The sequence below is a fragment of the Arabidopsis lyrata genome (genome assembly GCF_000004255.2).
Source record: "Arabidopsis lyrata subsp. lyrata unplaced genomic scaffold ARALYscaffold_1, whole genome shotgun sequence".
NCBI lineage: Eukaryota > Viridiplantae > Streptophyta > Magnoliopsida > Brassicales > Brassicaceae > Arabidopsis > Arabidopsis lyrata.
Window position 1 is genome coordinate 26,153,231 of NW_003302555.1, and position 15,951 is coordinate 26,169,181.

At 37.8% G+C, this 15,951-nt stretch overlaps 3 protein-coding genes across 3 annotated transcripts; 1 reads left to right on the forward strand and 2 right to left on the reverse strand.

Moving 5' to 3' along the window:
- Nucleotides 1-42: 42 nt before the first annotated feature.
- Nucleotides 43-3,478, forward strand: LOC9327622 (putative disease resistance protein At1g50180). Its single transcript, XM_021011036.1, is given in 4 exon segments — nt 43-1,279; nt 1,363-1,509; nt 1,580-2,905; nt 2,908-3,478. Coding segments are annotated over 4 exon segments (2,784 nt in total). The 5' UTR covers nt 43-396; the 3' UTR covers nt 3,336-3,478.
- A 758-nt stretch (nt 3,479-4,236) lies between these two features.
- LOC9327623 lies at nt 4,237-7,661 on the reverse strand. The gene is given in 4 exon segments (XM_002894189.2): nt 4,237-4,669; nt 5,443-6,466; nt 6,755-6,781; nt 6,878-7,661. Coding segments are annotated over 4 exon segments (2,028 nt in total). The 5' UTR covers nt 7,474-7,661; the 3' UTR covers nt 4,237-4,288.
- Nucleotides 7,662-8,099: 438 nt separating this feature from the next.
- On the reverse strand, nt 8,100-15,386 carry LOC9330298 (alanine--tRNA ligase). Its single transcript, XM_002894191.2, has 23 exons — nt 14,973-15,386; nt 14,387-14,625; nt 13,993-14,133; nt 13,412-13,558; nt 13,054-13,206; nt 12,478-12,607; nt 12,194-12,290; nt 11,926-12,046; nt 11,577-11,636; nt 11,428-11,478; nt 11,213-11,308; nt 10,985-11,086; nt 10,716-10,838; nt 10,264-10,407; nt 10,105-10,176; nt 9,936-10,011; nt 9,713-9,855; nt 9,521-9,629; nt 9,246-9,433; nt 9,059-9,148; nt 8,764-8,946; nt 8,490-8,669; nt 8,100-8,397 (listed from the first exon to the last, which is right to left on the reverse strand). The coding sequence occupies exons 1-23, from the start codon at nt 15,265-15,267 to the stop codon at nt 8,326-8,328; spliced, it is 3,012 nt and encodes a 1,003-aa protein (XP_002894237.2). The 5' UTR covers nt 15,268-15,386; the 3' UTR covers nt 8,100-8,325.
- Nucleotides 15,387-15,951: the final 565 nt, after the last annotated feature.

The window sequence follows — 15,951 nt, forward strand, 5'->3', positions numbered from 1 at the left end:
GTTTCGTGCATTGCATTTGTTGAATTATGAGTAAGCTCTTTTAACCACAAGGCAGAGACCATTTTTCCTTATTGTAACTTCTGCAGTTAAAGGTTAGAAGGAAAATGTATGGTTGTAGGAGATAGCAAAGACTTTTGAAAGTCTTCCACTAAATTCTGATGGATGAATATGTGGATGTGGTGGTTCATGGACCAGCACAAAATAACATTTCAAGAAGTCGTTTGGTAGCTGTACCATATAATTATGTTCACATGATGCTGAGAGTTGAATAATTCAGAAAGGGACAAAGAGTGTTATGATTGAGTTGACTTGGACTCTTGTGTCATGAAGGTAGTGCGTAGTTGACTCTTTTCTAGTGTATGAGATAGAGATTTGGGAGAGTCACTAGAACACGAAATGGCAGAGGCTATTGTTTCTGTTACAGTGCAGAAGCTGGGAGAGTTGCTCTTGGAAGAACCGTTGTTCTTATTTGGTATAGGTGACCAAGTGAAGCAGCTGCAAGACGAATTGAAGCGTTTGAAGTGCTTTTTGAAAGATGCAGATGAGAAGCAGTATAAAAGCGAGAGAGTGCGTAACTGGGTTGCAGGCATTAGAGAAGCTTCTTATGATGCAGAGGATATCATCGAGGCATGTTTCCTCAAAGCAGAATCAAGGAAACAAAAAGGGATGAAAAGGGTGCTTAGGAGGCTTGCTTGCATCTTGAACGAGGCGGTTTCACTTCATAGTGTTGGCTCAGAGATTAGAGAGATCACCTCCAAGCTTTCTAAGATAGCAGCAAGCATGCTAGATTACGGTATAATAGAAGCTATGGGCAGAGAAGGCTTGAGTTTATCTGATAGTCAAAGAGAACAGAGGCAGTCGTTTCCATTCGTTGTTGAGCATAATCTTGTCGGGTTGGAGCAGAGTCTTGAGAAGTTGGTGAATGATTTAGTTTCTGGAGGTGAGAAACTAAGGGTCACAGCCATCTGTGTGATGGGTGGTTTGGGGAAAACAACTTTAGCCAAACAGATTTTCCATCACGGAAAAGTGAGGCGTCATTTCGATAGGTTTGCTTGGGTATATGTTTCTCAAGATTGTAGACGGACACATATTTGGCAAGAGATTTTTCTAAATCTCAGCTACAAGGATGAGAATCAGAGAATACTCAGCTTGAGGGATGAACAGCTTGGAGAGGAGTTGCATAAGTTCTTGAAAAGGAATAAATGCCTCATTGTGCTTGATGATATCTGGGGCAAAGATGCTTGGGATTGTCTGAAACACGTTTTTCCACATGAAACAGGTAAACTAGTAGTATTCATGTTCAAATACAATTCATGTTCTATAATCCTTATCATTTTTATAGGCTAGTAGTATTTACTGTAGGAAGCGAAATAATTCTCACCACTCGGAACAAGGAAGTCGCTTTATATGCTGATCCCAGGGGTGTGCTTCATGAGCCACAATTGCTAACATGTGAAGAGAGTTGGGAGCTGTTGGAGAAAATTTCATTATCTGGAAGAGAAGATATAGGTAATCATTTTTCTCTAATCTTTCTGCAGCATATATACTATCATACTTCACACATTCACCTGATATGCAGAGCCAATGTTGGTCAAGAAACTGGAGGAGATTGGGAAGCAGATAGTCGTAAGGTGTGGAGGTTTACCTCTAGCTATAACAGTTCTTGGAGGACTTCTGGCAATGAAAAGTACATGGAACGAGTGGCAAAGAGTATACGAGAACATCAAATCATATGTTTCAAACGGAGGTAGTAGCAATGGAAGTAAGAACATGCTAGTTGCAGATGTTTTATGCTTGAGTTACGAGTACTTGCCTCCCCATCTAAAGCAATGTTTCCTCTACTTTGCTCATTATCCTGAAGACTATGAGGTTCATGTGGGAACATTAGTTAGTTACTGGATCGCAGAGGGAATGGTTATGCCTATAAAACACACAGAGGCTGGCACGACAGTAGAAGATATTGGGCAAGATTATCTCGAAGAATTAGTAAAGAGAAGCATGGTTATGGTTGGGAGGAGGGACATTGTAACTTCGGAAGTCATGACATGCCGTATGCATGACCTCATGAGGGAGGTGTGTTTACAGAAGGCAGAGCAAGAAAGCTTTGTCCAAGTTATTGATTCAAGGGATCAAGATGAAGCTGAGGCTTTTTTATCTCTTTCGACCAATACATCTCGTAGAATTTCTGTTCAATTACATGGTGGAGCAGAGGAGCACCAGATCAAGAGACTTTCTCAGGTGAACTACATAAATCCTCGGTCTAGATCTCTTGTGTATATTATAAAGAATCAAGGAAGTTCATGGGAACTTTTGGGTAAGGTTTCCTTCAGAAAGATGAAACTTCTTCGAGTTCTAGATCTCGAGGGAGCTCAAATAAAGGGAGGGAAGTTGCCAGACGATGTAGGAGATCTCATCCATTTGAGATACCTGAGCGTGAGATTGACAAACGTGAAGGAACTTACATCATCTATTGGAAACTTAAAGTTGATGATTACTCTAGACTTGTTCGTGAAGGGGCAACTGTATATTCCAAACGTGTTATGGAAGCTGTGCCGGCTGAGACATTTGTGTATGCCTTCAGATCTTGATCCCATAACAAAGCTGGACTTGAGTACTCTAAGAAACTTGCAGCAACTCTGGGATTTTCCTGTTGGAAAATGCAATCCAAGGGATCTTTTAGCAGTGACAAGTCTTAGAAGATTGTCTATCAATCTTTCTTCGCAGAACACAGACTTCGAGGTGGTATCTTCTCTAAGTAAAGTCTTGAAACGTCTCCGTGGCTTGACGATAAACGTTCCATGCGAACCTATGCTTCCACCAGTTGATGTAACACAGTTGGTTTCTGCATTTACTGATCTCTCTGAACTGGAACTGTTTCTTAAACTAGAGAAGCTTCCAGGAGAACAGAGTTCTCCTCTGATCTTGGTGCTCTACGTTTGTGGCAATGCGGATTAGTGGATGACCCGTTTCTGGTTCTCGAGAAGCTTCCAAACTTGAAGATTCTCCAACTGTTTGAAGGATCATTTGTAGGTAGTAAGCTTTGTTGTTCCAAAAATGGTTTTCCTCAACTGCATTCTTTGACATTGTCAGAGCTTGAGAATCTAGAGGAGTGGACTGTAGAAGACGGTGCCATGATGCGTCTTGTCTCCATGGAGTTGAAGTGCTGTAAGCAACTGAAGTCAGTTCCTGAAGGAACGAGATTCCTGAAGAATCTACAAGAAGTGGAGATTGGGAACATGAAAAAGGCATTTAAGGACAAGCTGATCTCTGGTGGTGAAGATTTCTACAAGGTTCAACATGTGCCTTGTGTTGTTTTCGAGAACTGTGACCTTTAAGGATTTGGGTGGTACATGGTTTTATGTTCTTGTTAAAGATTCCCCCTGAAAACATAAGTTTGATTTTTCATTGATTTCGTTTTAGTCCCGAGTTCTTTGTTTCATTTTGGATTCTCTTCAATAAAATGAAAACAATTAAGGTATAAGCAAAACTTTCCTCTGTCCTATCCGAATCAATAAGGATCATCCTTTAAAACTACCACAAGTTTCTTTTTCATCTGAAGACCTCAAAACTTTGATTTCAACATTCCAAGTAAGATAATCAGATGATAAATCGAGAAACTTATTAAAAGAATAGACAGAGGATATTGTTTCATGTAAACAAGTCATATCCAACGCGCATCAATAGCTTTCTACGAATGAATATTTTTGGTAATTGTAATTCTCCTACACAAGAGTCACATGTGTAGAACCACTCGATCAGGCGCATTTAGTTTCCTTCTCACATCAATATTGGTGGTTCCATGATAACGTAAAACAGAGTAAATGAATTTGAAAGAACTTCTGAGTATTATTACGATAAATGGATTACAACGTTCATGGCAAACGCGGCACCACTTCTCATCTGCAAGAGTCTCAAAGAGAGATCCAGCAAAACGATGAGAAAAAGCTTGAGAACAAGCAGAGAACGAAATAAAGAAGAAGATTACAAACTCAGATTTAGCATAATGAAGAAGATGACACTCGTTTGCTTTTAAAGGAGAAGAACAGCTCCAATGAAGAAGAGGATGATACAAGGCTCTTGACTGTTGAGATATATTTTGCTCGGTTCGATGGTACTTTTAGTTATTTGGAATAGAAGATGTATGCATGCTTTCTTGAAATTCAAGATATTCCAAATTTCCAATCAAATTAGAAAAAAAAATAACCAACACTTAGAATATGAAATCCAAAACATAAAGCAACTAATAAATATAGGAAAGCGGAAAGGAAGGTAGATGTAAGCGAGCGAGCTACACATTAATCATTATTCCCATAGTCTTATACTGAAAATTAAGAACAATGAATTTGTTTTCAAACTGATCCCAGTAAAGCTTCAGAACATCGCCTTCTACGAGATCTAACGAATGCTTCATAATACTCCAACCAGTCCCGAAATAATACTTAGTGTCGTCAATTCTTTTCAGGGTAACTGTGCATAAATCGTCTTCTATTATGTCGTGGACTTGCACTTCAAAACCGTTGTCCAAACCCTCATCTGTAACACCATTCATCCTCGTGAGGACAGACATCACTTGTGTTTTTGGTAATACCACATTACCAACAATGTCACTCTTTGATAGAGTCTTTGATATGATCATAGCCCCGTCTAGTTCATCTCTACCATAATTCATCTTGCTAAAAAATTTAACACTAGATCTTTTGAAAGTAGAAGAATACTTGTATATTTTTCTGTCTTCTTAGATGCAAACATATATATATATATAGGAGGCTTAACCTAAGAAGAATGGAAAATACAAGAGAAAAGGAATTCGGAGGAAGTGAAAATTTTCCGTTAATAAATTTTAGCGGGCCGGCCCGCCGCGGTAAAATACTCGGATTTCTATTAGAAATTGTTCTTATCAAAGTAAGAAAACAAAATGGAAATTTTCTCAATCTCCGTTAACAAAATGGAAATTGTCTAATTGTATTTCCTTAATACTCCCGAAGTGGAAAATGGGAAGAGGCATTGTAACTTGGGAAGAAAGAAATTGATTCAAGAAATCAAAATGAAGCTGATGAGACTTTCTTAACTTCGAAAAAGAACATTGATACATCTCGCAGATTTTATCTATATTTACTCTAGAATTGTATGTGATATGGACTAAGGATCATCCTTAGAAACCACCATAAGTTTTTCCTTTATCTAAAAACTACCAAAATTCAAATTCAAGACTCCTTCCCATCACGTGTATTGACAACGATAGGGACAATTTTTAGATACATTAAAAGCTCAAAGTTAAAAAGAAAAACGAAATACACACTAAATTTCTTCATGTAGCATCCTTAGTTGTCGCTGCTTCAGTCCATCTTTCCATTGGAGAAGTCCTACCACAATGGATCGCAGAAACAAATGTCAATAATAAGTATCGAAGTAACACATGATAGTACAATAGTTTTCCTAAACCCTCTTGACTACCATAGTGTCTACGCAACAGCGTTTACATCCATTACACACTGGTCTAGAGTTGCCACTGTTGGATACAATAAGAATACTTTCAGCACCTTTATGCATCCTGATCATATGGTTTGGCTTCATGTAGACCCTATCACCCAGTAAGCATGTAACATGAAGAGTGACTGAACAAGAGTTGCATGTATAGAACCACTTTGTAGCATCTAGTTTTGTTTCACAGATCTCGCACCAATACTGGGGATCTGTTGTCTTCTCTTCTCCGCAGCAAAAAGTGAGTGGATGTTTATCGTGCTTGTAGTGAGCCACAGTAGGCAGAGTAGCACATTTAAGACCCAAAAAGAGCTGGCATTCGATACATTCTAGGTACATAGATGAGCAGGTGGAAGACTTACAAGCCATGCATTCACCTTTGGTCAAATTGATGAATAACGGGTGATCATGTGGATCGCAGTCATGGATTATAGGATCAGTAAGTGAAGCGCATCTTGCATCTATTTGAAATTCACAACCCTTTTCGCAGCACTTGTACATGTAACCACAACATTCTCGGCTACAACCCTTGCACACGAAGAAACTTAGGTCATAATAATGAGACTGGAGCTTGTTGAGATGAGAAGAGAGTAAATGAAAGAGGGTGAGCGGATGGTGTATTTTGCGAGGAAGGCATGCACATGTTTCGTGGAGAACAAAATCGCATTGGACACAGCTATAGAACCTATCTGAAACTGTTATCCGGAGGATGCAGGCTTGGCAAAACTTGTTTTCATGGTCTCCATTCGCATGATGAATCTTTAGATAGTGATGGTCATGACTGAAATGTTGTATAGTCTCTTCATCAATCCTCACGAATGGCTCAATAACTTCTTCTTCTTCAGGCACTCCCTCAAGATCTTTCCCATCCCACACTTCTTTCTTTGTTGCACATTTTGAATAAACAGCATAATGACATCCCTTGATGCAAGAGTATTGGCCGTAATTGATGTCAACAGTTTTGCGACAAACGCCACAAGACAGCCAGAGCCGTAGCTGGATAGAAGCAAGAGAAGCGGGAGCTGCGGCCCTCCGAGAAGTTATTTATATTTTCGGCCCTCAAATACCTATGTGTTTTGGTAGCCTAGTGGTATTATGTCATACACCACATATCTTAGGTCATGAGTTCGAATCACCTGAAGCGTGAGAGAAGATTTTTTTTTGTTTTTTTTTATGGTTAAATTTTTTTATAAGTATACACTTTTCTAGAGCGGCCCTTTTTTTTTTTCTCGCGGGCGGCCCTCATAATCGTTGCTACGGCTCTGAAGACAGCTCATCACCAGAAGGAACAAGGGAGGAAGTGATAGAAAGGCGATGATGGTGACGGGTGATCTTAATGACACGAGGTAAGTAGATACATCTTCTATGGACCATGTAGTTACAAAGCAGGCAAGAGTAAACTGAATCATCGAAAGTGTTAAGTGAAAAGCCACAAGCATCACATAGAAGAGGGAGTTGTCTAGGAAAGAGGGTAAGGGTGTGGTCATGGTTTTTAAGGTTTTCAATAGTGAGAGGTGGTGAATCCTTTACGCAAGAAGAGTGTAGACTGAAATTGCAGATAGCACAATGATAGTATGTCATATCAAAAAGCGAAACATAGTCTGTGTCGCTGATATATGTAATATTTTTCCGACAGGATTTGCATCTTTTATGATTCCCATCTGAGGCATCTCCAGAAATATCAATGTATGATTCGGAGCATCAAATTTCAGGAAACTTAGAGCTATTAAGACGAGAATCTAAGAAGGTGAGGGTGAGAGGGTGGATGAGGTGGAAAGGGTGTTTAATTTCTGGAGGAAACAAGTGACAACATCTGTGAAATTCCAAGTCACAAGTAGCACAATAGTCATAGTACCGACCTTTATCCCGAAGGTGTTGTTGGCCTTTGCAGGTGATGCAGAGGGTGAGTCGTGGTTTCGTTCGTTGGCAAAGTTTGTGAGGCTCTTTTGGATCAGACAGACGACACAAGGGCAGACTTTTTTTTCCTTTCATGGTTGTAGAATCTCAACTATGAATTCTCTTGCTTTAGAGATGGACTTCTTCACCCCCTTTGTAGTGAATGGTCATTTATTTTTCAAGCCAGGAGCTACTATGTGCCAACTTGAGTTACTATTGCTGTCATAACTCACTTTCGTTATTCTCTTATGAATTATTGAATTGTAAAGTTTTATCTTTTGAATCTATCCATAGATTTTTGTTTTAAGAAAGTTGAATTACTTTTGCACAACAAAAAAAAGAAAGTTGAATTACTAATATTCTTTAAAAACTGATCGCAATTAGCGTTACAGTTACCGTATGATCTTAAGCTATAAAACAACAAATGACGTTAGTCTAGGATTTAGTATTCTAAACATTCTAGGAGCTAGTTTTTCACCTACGAGTATATATCACTGTTTTTTAGTAATGTGCGATTCAGTTTCAACAATCCAAAACAAATTTGAAGGAAAAATAAGTAAATCAATTCAGTTTTATGCTTTTTATACTGATGGTAACTAAAACCAACCGGACCATAATCTGTTAAACCAAACTCTGAACCGCGCAACCATACGAAACCCAAGAAATATGACGTATACACTAATAAATTTTTAAAACAAAATCATTTCAACCGATAAATGAAGTTTAGTGAAGAAAAAACAAACTTTTCAACCAAAACCGAAACGGATGGTCTCACAACGGGAATATAACAACAATAAGTAAACTTTGACTGAAGAGTGATACAACAAATTCCATCACAAAAACAGAGAAATTTAACAGATTCTTAAAACATGTGAAAAACGGTGTACAATGAAATCAAATAAGTAGAGGTTATTCTGACCTCACAGATTATGTAATCTCCCGACCAAATCAGTTGAGCTTCATTGATGCAAATGATGCAGCCATATCCAAAGCCGCCTGCACTTGAGAAGCATCCGTTCCCTGAAACCAAAACAACATGTTGAAGATTAAATCTCTTTGTAGATGATACTCCTCCATTTACCATTGTAGACTAAAGAGAAAAGGATTTATACCTGTCCTGATGCAAGACCACCTTTTCCTTTCCCGCACCTCCCTTTTAGAGGACCCAATGCAGTTGTCAACCATTCAGTGACGTCTAACGGCTTGAACTGGTCTGATTTTTCTGGAACTCCTGCACACACAACTGCCTTGTTTGTGCTTTCATCTGTGCTGAACACCATTATCGACATTCCCTGCAAGGTTCATCAAACAAAACGTTTATTTCACTTTCTTGCTTTCTATGAACAGATGATGGTAGAAGTGATGCTGTAAGAAAATACGGATTACCTTCTTTTCCATGACTTTTGAAACGGCCTCTCGCACAGCTGCTGCATCAAGACCAACATCCAGCTGGATTATGCAGAAAGTCTTCCCATCTGATGCTGCGGACTCAGCTGCCTCTGTTGCTACTTTGACAGATTTTTTCAGGTTTTGTTCCGCTATTTTCTTCTGAGCTTTTCTTACTTCATTCTGCAAAGTTAAGAAAATGATAATTGTCACTTCAGTATTGCTTGCTTTGATTACAAAATTACAGGGAAATCTAGACAAAGCTGCGGACTGTAAGGCTGAAAGAGCTTATAACCTGAAGCGAAGCAATTTTTGCCCTGATATCTGCCTTTTTAGCTGCTGGGATAATTGCTGCATCTACTCGGCTTTTCAAAGCAGAAACTTTCTGTGAATGTGCAAATACGAATACAATAAGTTTTACGTGAATCCAAGTAACGACATCGTCTTAGTTTGTCAATAGTTGACAAAGAAAGGGAGAAAACCTTTTCCAATGCACTTCCCTCCGCTCTGGACGCATCCTCTACTTCTCTTTCAAGTAAGGATGCCGCATTCAACGCATCAAAAGCACATTCAGTAGTCACAGCAGTTACCCTACGAATACCTTTTGCAATTCCCTCCTCCGATAGAAGAGCAAACGCTTTGGCTTCACGGGTGTTTGTTATGTGGGTTCCTGGAATTGTCAAAATAACCCAATACTCAATATTCAATTCAGAAAGTAATATTTTGGTCCCAATAGCTAATGCCTATGGAAACCGACCTCCACAAAACTCAGAAGAAAGCAATGACCATTCATTATTTTCAGGATCAGCCAAGAGATCCTCAACCTGTCTCCCAATTGACACCACTCTGACAGGATCAGGGTAGACCTAAAAAGAGTAAAGAGAGATTGCTTTAACAATTCATAGAAACCAAACTAAAAAGGCAGCTACAGAACTGATGGACAGCTTACTTCTCCAAACACTGCTCTTAGACCTTTAATGCGCTTGGCTTCAGAAAGCACTGCTTCCTTGGAAAATACATCTAATTCATCCTTGATCTGTTTATTCACTATGGATTCGATCCTTCTCAGATCTTCAGGATCAACCGGCTTGCCTACTCGAAATAATGGCACCCATTAGATAATTAAAATGACCATCCACATCAAAATAAATATGACTTGTTAAATAATGTACCATGGGAAAAATCAAATCGCAATTTTTCAGGAAGAACTATTGATCCCTTCTGATCAATATGATCCCCGAGCACTTCCTGAACTCATGGGACATGAATGTTTTGAGATCCAATAGAAAAAAATTAGTAAATCATCGTTTTAGAGTAACTTAAATTATAGAGAAGGGATACCTTCAGGGCAAAATTCAACATATGTGTACAAGTATGATTAGGAGCGATGAGTTTACGTCTCTCATAGTCAACCTACACGAATGGAAATGAAGGTGGAAACAATTTAGATAGTACCAAATATGCTGAATGAGCCAAACACTGTTTGATGCAGAGAGTTACCTTGCAAATCACTTTATCCCCCACAGATACCTCTCCAGCATCTTTAGAGAGATAACCAATATGAACAACAAAGCCCCCAAATATTTGGACATTGCATACATTGAATGTACCAAACGAGCCTTCTATTAATCCTGTATCAAAAATCTATTGCAAGAGCAAAAATGTTAGGCACAGATTTTGTATACATATAGATAGTGAGAAGTGAATGAAAAGCTAGCCATTGTTCATGGATATGAAATCTAAAAAATTTATGCGACTGTCAACAATGACTTCAGAAATTAGTCTGCAAAACTGGCAATAACTATATCATGGTATTTGCCAGCCGATACGTAAATTCAAACAATGCAGTTCTGATATGATAGTGTTCAACTTGGATATCATGCCACCAGTCATATGATCAAAAATGAAAAACAATCAGCAAACTAAGCTACGTATCAAATAAAATGGATTACCTGACCACCCTGCTCAGCATAGAAACTTGTAGACCCCAATACTAGTCCCACGTTATCAGTAGCAGCTAAACTTTCCAGGAAAGTAGAGCCAGTGTAGATTGCCTTTAGTTCACTCTCGTGATCCTGCAGCGACATGTGGCAGGGTATCAATAAAGATTTATTTGAAGTAAATTTCATTTACTCCTCTATGCCCTAACTTCTTCATTTCTGTGCCAACATAAAAACAATTCAGGTGCAACACACAAGTTTTCTGGAATAATAGGACAAACCTGGAACCAAATATATTTGAAAGAATCATCTGTTGCTGACACACCAGTCTTGTGCAATGTTGATGTAGCATCAGCATCCATAACAATGGCGCCACCAGCTTGCTACCAAAAATTGACATTAAAAAGATTAGTTAATAGCTAATGTGAATGCAAACTTCCTCCATAGCCACGTAAGTTTGGCATTAAACACTCTTCAAGAAAGTAAATGAAGAAAGAAAGTTGAAACACCTTATTCTGGGCACTTCTCGATCTTTCCCTCGCCTCTTCCATGGCTTTGTTGAAACCTTCAACATCAACCAGTAACCGTCTTTCTTCAGCCATCAACTGAAACCCGAGAATGAAAGTTAGAAAATAACACAAACTCAGAAATAAATACGTATTCCCAGAAATAAATACGTATTCCCAGAAATAAATACGTATCCAGAAAGAAATGACTTAAGTACCTGAGTCAAATCTAACGGGAAGCCATATGTATCCCATAAGACAAAAGCATCCTGCAAAGAGAAGACAGTATGTTGAGATGGAATTCAAACATCCCAGATGAAAATACTGCAACATCTAACATACATCACAAAAATAATTAGATACGTACCTCTCCACTCAGTGTATTCCCCTGAACCGCCTGTTCAGCTTTCTGAAATTTCTCAATTCCCTGCCAAGAAAATTTATAATCATTCTAACTGTTCTTGTACTCACCTATTATAAGGACAAACAGGTCAGACCAATTCATCTTTCAGAAAAAGGTTCCCTATAGACAATGGTAAGCTGAATCATGTCTAACCAACATCATTAAAACTAAACGATGGTGAAATTGGACACAAGATTACAAAGGTAAAAGTGGAATTGATATTGAAGCTGTGAATTGTTTCTTATACTTCAGTGCAAAGAACAAAATAAGAAAAAGGTTAACAGCTTTGACGGAAATTAAATCCAGCCCTCACCTTCACCAAGGTCTTGCAAAAGCTTGCTTCTTCTTCTTTTATTATCTCTGTGATCTTTTTCTCATGTTCCTTCAACTCTGTAAAGACATCTCCCATCACCCGAATAACAGAACTTACAAGCCTACAGGTGAAAAAAAAAAGCCCGAGATAAAAATGTATCAAAAATATTCTGCATTTACAAAGATACAATATAGAAATAAACATGTTTGAGCTACAAAGAAAAATTTTGAAACAAAACATGCAACGACAATCAAACATAATTTCCTACCCATTGAAAAACCCTTCTTCAGCTTTTAGGATCTGCTTTCCATAGCGAACTGCTCGACGAAGAATACGCCGCAGAACATACTCACGGCCCTCATTACCTGCAAGAGAGTGTATATCAATTGGAACTTGTTAAACTACAAGAAAATATACACCCTATTTATATTGGCTGAGGAAGAAAATTGTCAAACCAATCATGCCCAACTCAAATAAATGATCGAATACTAAGACGTTTGTATTTTTGTAAACCATCACAAATGTAAATGAGACAAGAAACCAATAACATACCAGGACGAGAGCCATCCGCGATAGCAAATGACAGGGTTCTAATATGATCAGCAACCACTCTATATGCCATGTCAACTCTGTCATCATCTTCCGGACCAACTTTTCCAGAATATGCCCTAGCTCCCGTTGCCTAAAAATGTGAAGCATCAACACCTACACTTAAGATTCCCAACAACTAGGGGAAATGGACCAATCTGAAGTTTTTTTCAATTCTCTCACTGAGAAAAATACATGAAAAGTGACACAGCTTACAACGAAATAATTTCCAGGATACCCATTATAGAATGTCTTGATCATGGAATCCAAATTCACTAAACCACAAAAATTTAAAACAATTGACAGAATGTCCCAAGGAAAGGAGAATAACTGTAACCTCCCATAGATCAAAGAGGAAATGATTTTTCATAGAACCCACAGAATTACCAAGACCCATCATCCACTTGACAATAGATGAACTAAAATATTGATAGTATTAAATAAGGTGAGAAAAGCATCCCTAAGAGGAAGTCACACAAAAGTAACTCAATATATTAACAGACTGTCATGAAACCGTCAACAGAAGTCTTAACCAATTACCTTTTGGATGTCATCAAAGATAGGCATGAACACATCTGTATCATAGTTGCTCATTTTGTTTTGAAGAACAGAAGTCAACCTCTCGAATCCCATTCCGGTATCAACATGCTTAGCCGGCAGAGGTTTTAGTGAGCCATCACTTTCTCTGTTGAACTATTTTGAAAATATAAGTAACAGCCCCGTCAGAGAAAACAATTGAGGATATGATAGCAAAGCTAAAAAAGCAAGAACAATCTAGCTAACCGCATAATATAGAGTTTTAGTAACACAATCTATAAAATCATTAAAACAATTGTGATACTCAAATAAAGAGTAGTAAATGGAACTAAATTACAATTGGGATAGAGATGGTTTGTACCTGAATAAAGACAAGATTCCATATTTCTAAACATGTTGGATCGTCATTGTTAACTAAGTATGCAGCATCGCGATTACCAACACGATCATAATGTATTTCAGTACAAGGTCCACACGGACCTGTGTCACCCATTTCCCAGAAGTTGTCCTGCAGTTTCGTCAAAAGTTATATGAAAGAAAACAGCATTAAAAAATTCATTCGTTTTACATTTGGTACAAGTTTTTGACTGGAAATCATAAACAATGGTTTTTAAAGCCGGCCAATTACCAAAACAAATGCAACTTAACTGAATTACTTGTGAAGAAACCTTAGGGGAGAGAGAATCAATTAGTGGATTCAAAAAGTTTAGGTAAACAGAATAAATTGTATTATCTTCAATAATGATACAAATGAAATCCACTGAAATTTATTTTAATTTTTAAAGATCTAAAAATTAAGTAACACCTGAATTTGATAAAGTCTTTAACTTTGCAGTAATGCTTTTCACATAACTCCGGAAATAATTTTTAAGAAATGAAATGAAATGTTGTTAATTTTTACTGTTAAAATCGTTTTTCATGGGAGTAATCAAGCAAACATACTTTGCAACCAAAGGGCAGCACACGTCCAGATGGGAGAAACTGCAACCATATATCTCTAGCCTCATTATCAGGTTGAAGGCCAGCTTTCTCATCACCGCCAAAATAGGTAGCGTAAATTCGATCAGTCGGTAGCCCATAGACCTGAGGCATGAAAACAGGGAGCTCTATTCATCAGCTCTCAAAGAAATATACAACCCAACGAAAAGAGAACAAATAACTTTACAAGATTATGAAATACTGTCGCAGGGGAGGGAGCCAATAGTTTACTGAATATGATGCTTTTTTCTTAAATAAAGTAAACAAAGACAAATGTCTCTTTTATGCATGTGTGGGAAGAAAAATATTCTTTGAACCATAGGGTATTGCAAAACAAGATGGCAGTGGTTCTGATTACCTTGGTTAAGAGCTCCCAAGCCCATTCGATAGCTTCCTTCTTGAAATAATCTCCAAAAGACCAGTTACCAAGCATTTCAAAGAAGGTGTGATGGTACGTATCTTTGCCGACATCGTCCAAATCATTATGTTTTCCACCAGCACGAATACACTTTTGGGTGTTACATGCCCGAGTTAGCTTGCTGAGCTCAGTATTAGGATCGGCCGTACCCAAAAATATTGGCTTATACTGGTTCATTCCTTGAAAAACAGAGAAGTTTCAATGTCACTAACTACTCTAGTTGACGCCAGACATATCAAGAGAAATTAACTTACATAGCTAAGTATCAATAACAGGAAATTTGTGACAGTATATGAATTAAACTGCGACAAAAACTGAATGATTCAAGTCCCAAAGCTTCAAAAGACCAAAGAATACAGAATAAAGCATTCCACTGAACTCATCAACAAGAATCCAATTCTAGATTAACACAAATCAATAGAATCTAAATTCCACATATCAACTTCAGACAAATTCCCAATCTCGTCGGGCAAAAACAGATAGAAGGGAAAAACAAATAAAATTTTGGCAATCGAAGTTATCGTACCAGCGTTAGCGAAGAGAAGAGTGGGATCATTATGAGGAACAACGGGGCTTGATGGCCAGAACTTGTGGCCTTTGCCTTTGAAGAAATCGACATAAGTATCCCTGACTCTCCTTGCTGGCCACTGAGTCTCCGATGGTTCGGAACCCGGCATGACTGCGACGGAGGACGACGTCGACGAAGAGGAACTAAAACGGAATTGAGAGAAAAAAGGGCGGCGGAGACGAGAAGAGTAAAAAACCCTAGACGGAGGTTTGGTTGAAGAAATCAGAAGAAAAGCTGCGTTCACTAATCTCATTCAAACCAATAAAGACCTTTTCTCTCTCTCCCCTCCTATCCTATTTTATTTTCTACCGTTTAATTTATTTAATCCGATTCCTTTTCCGTAGGATATATTATTTTAAGGGATAACAATAAAAAAAAAGTTATATTAATCTAAATACAAAGATGACTGGAAAATGAAGTATATACACATGTTTTCTGTATTAATAGTTCACTAGTGTTTGATCCGTGCTCTGCATGGCCGAAAATAACATTAGTTTTTCTATTGAAGCTATATTACAAAGTAAAAGAGAACTAATTTCATAGTCGGGATGAGAAACCTAGTTATTGTGTAAATTAAAAAGAAACAAAATTTTTGAAATTTCAATTTCTTTTTATCTGGAGAAAAGTTGCAGGATAACAGAATTAAAAAAAAAAGGGATGGGGGTGAAAGTCAATTAGTGTAGAAAGAAAAAAATTACATAATTTAAGACTTAAAACACATGCCTGAAGGATAAGAGTGCAGTTATTAGAGAAGTGACTTGTGATTTATTAAATAAGGATTCTCATCAATTTGTGTAAGATAGACGAAAATATCCTCCTGCAGGTAACAAATTATTTAGCGATATAATGAATTAGATATCAACGTTTTTTTATATTTTTACTGGTCATCAAATACCTTGGTAATATCTATTGTCTTATCATGATAACAAAATATTTC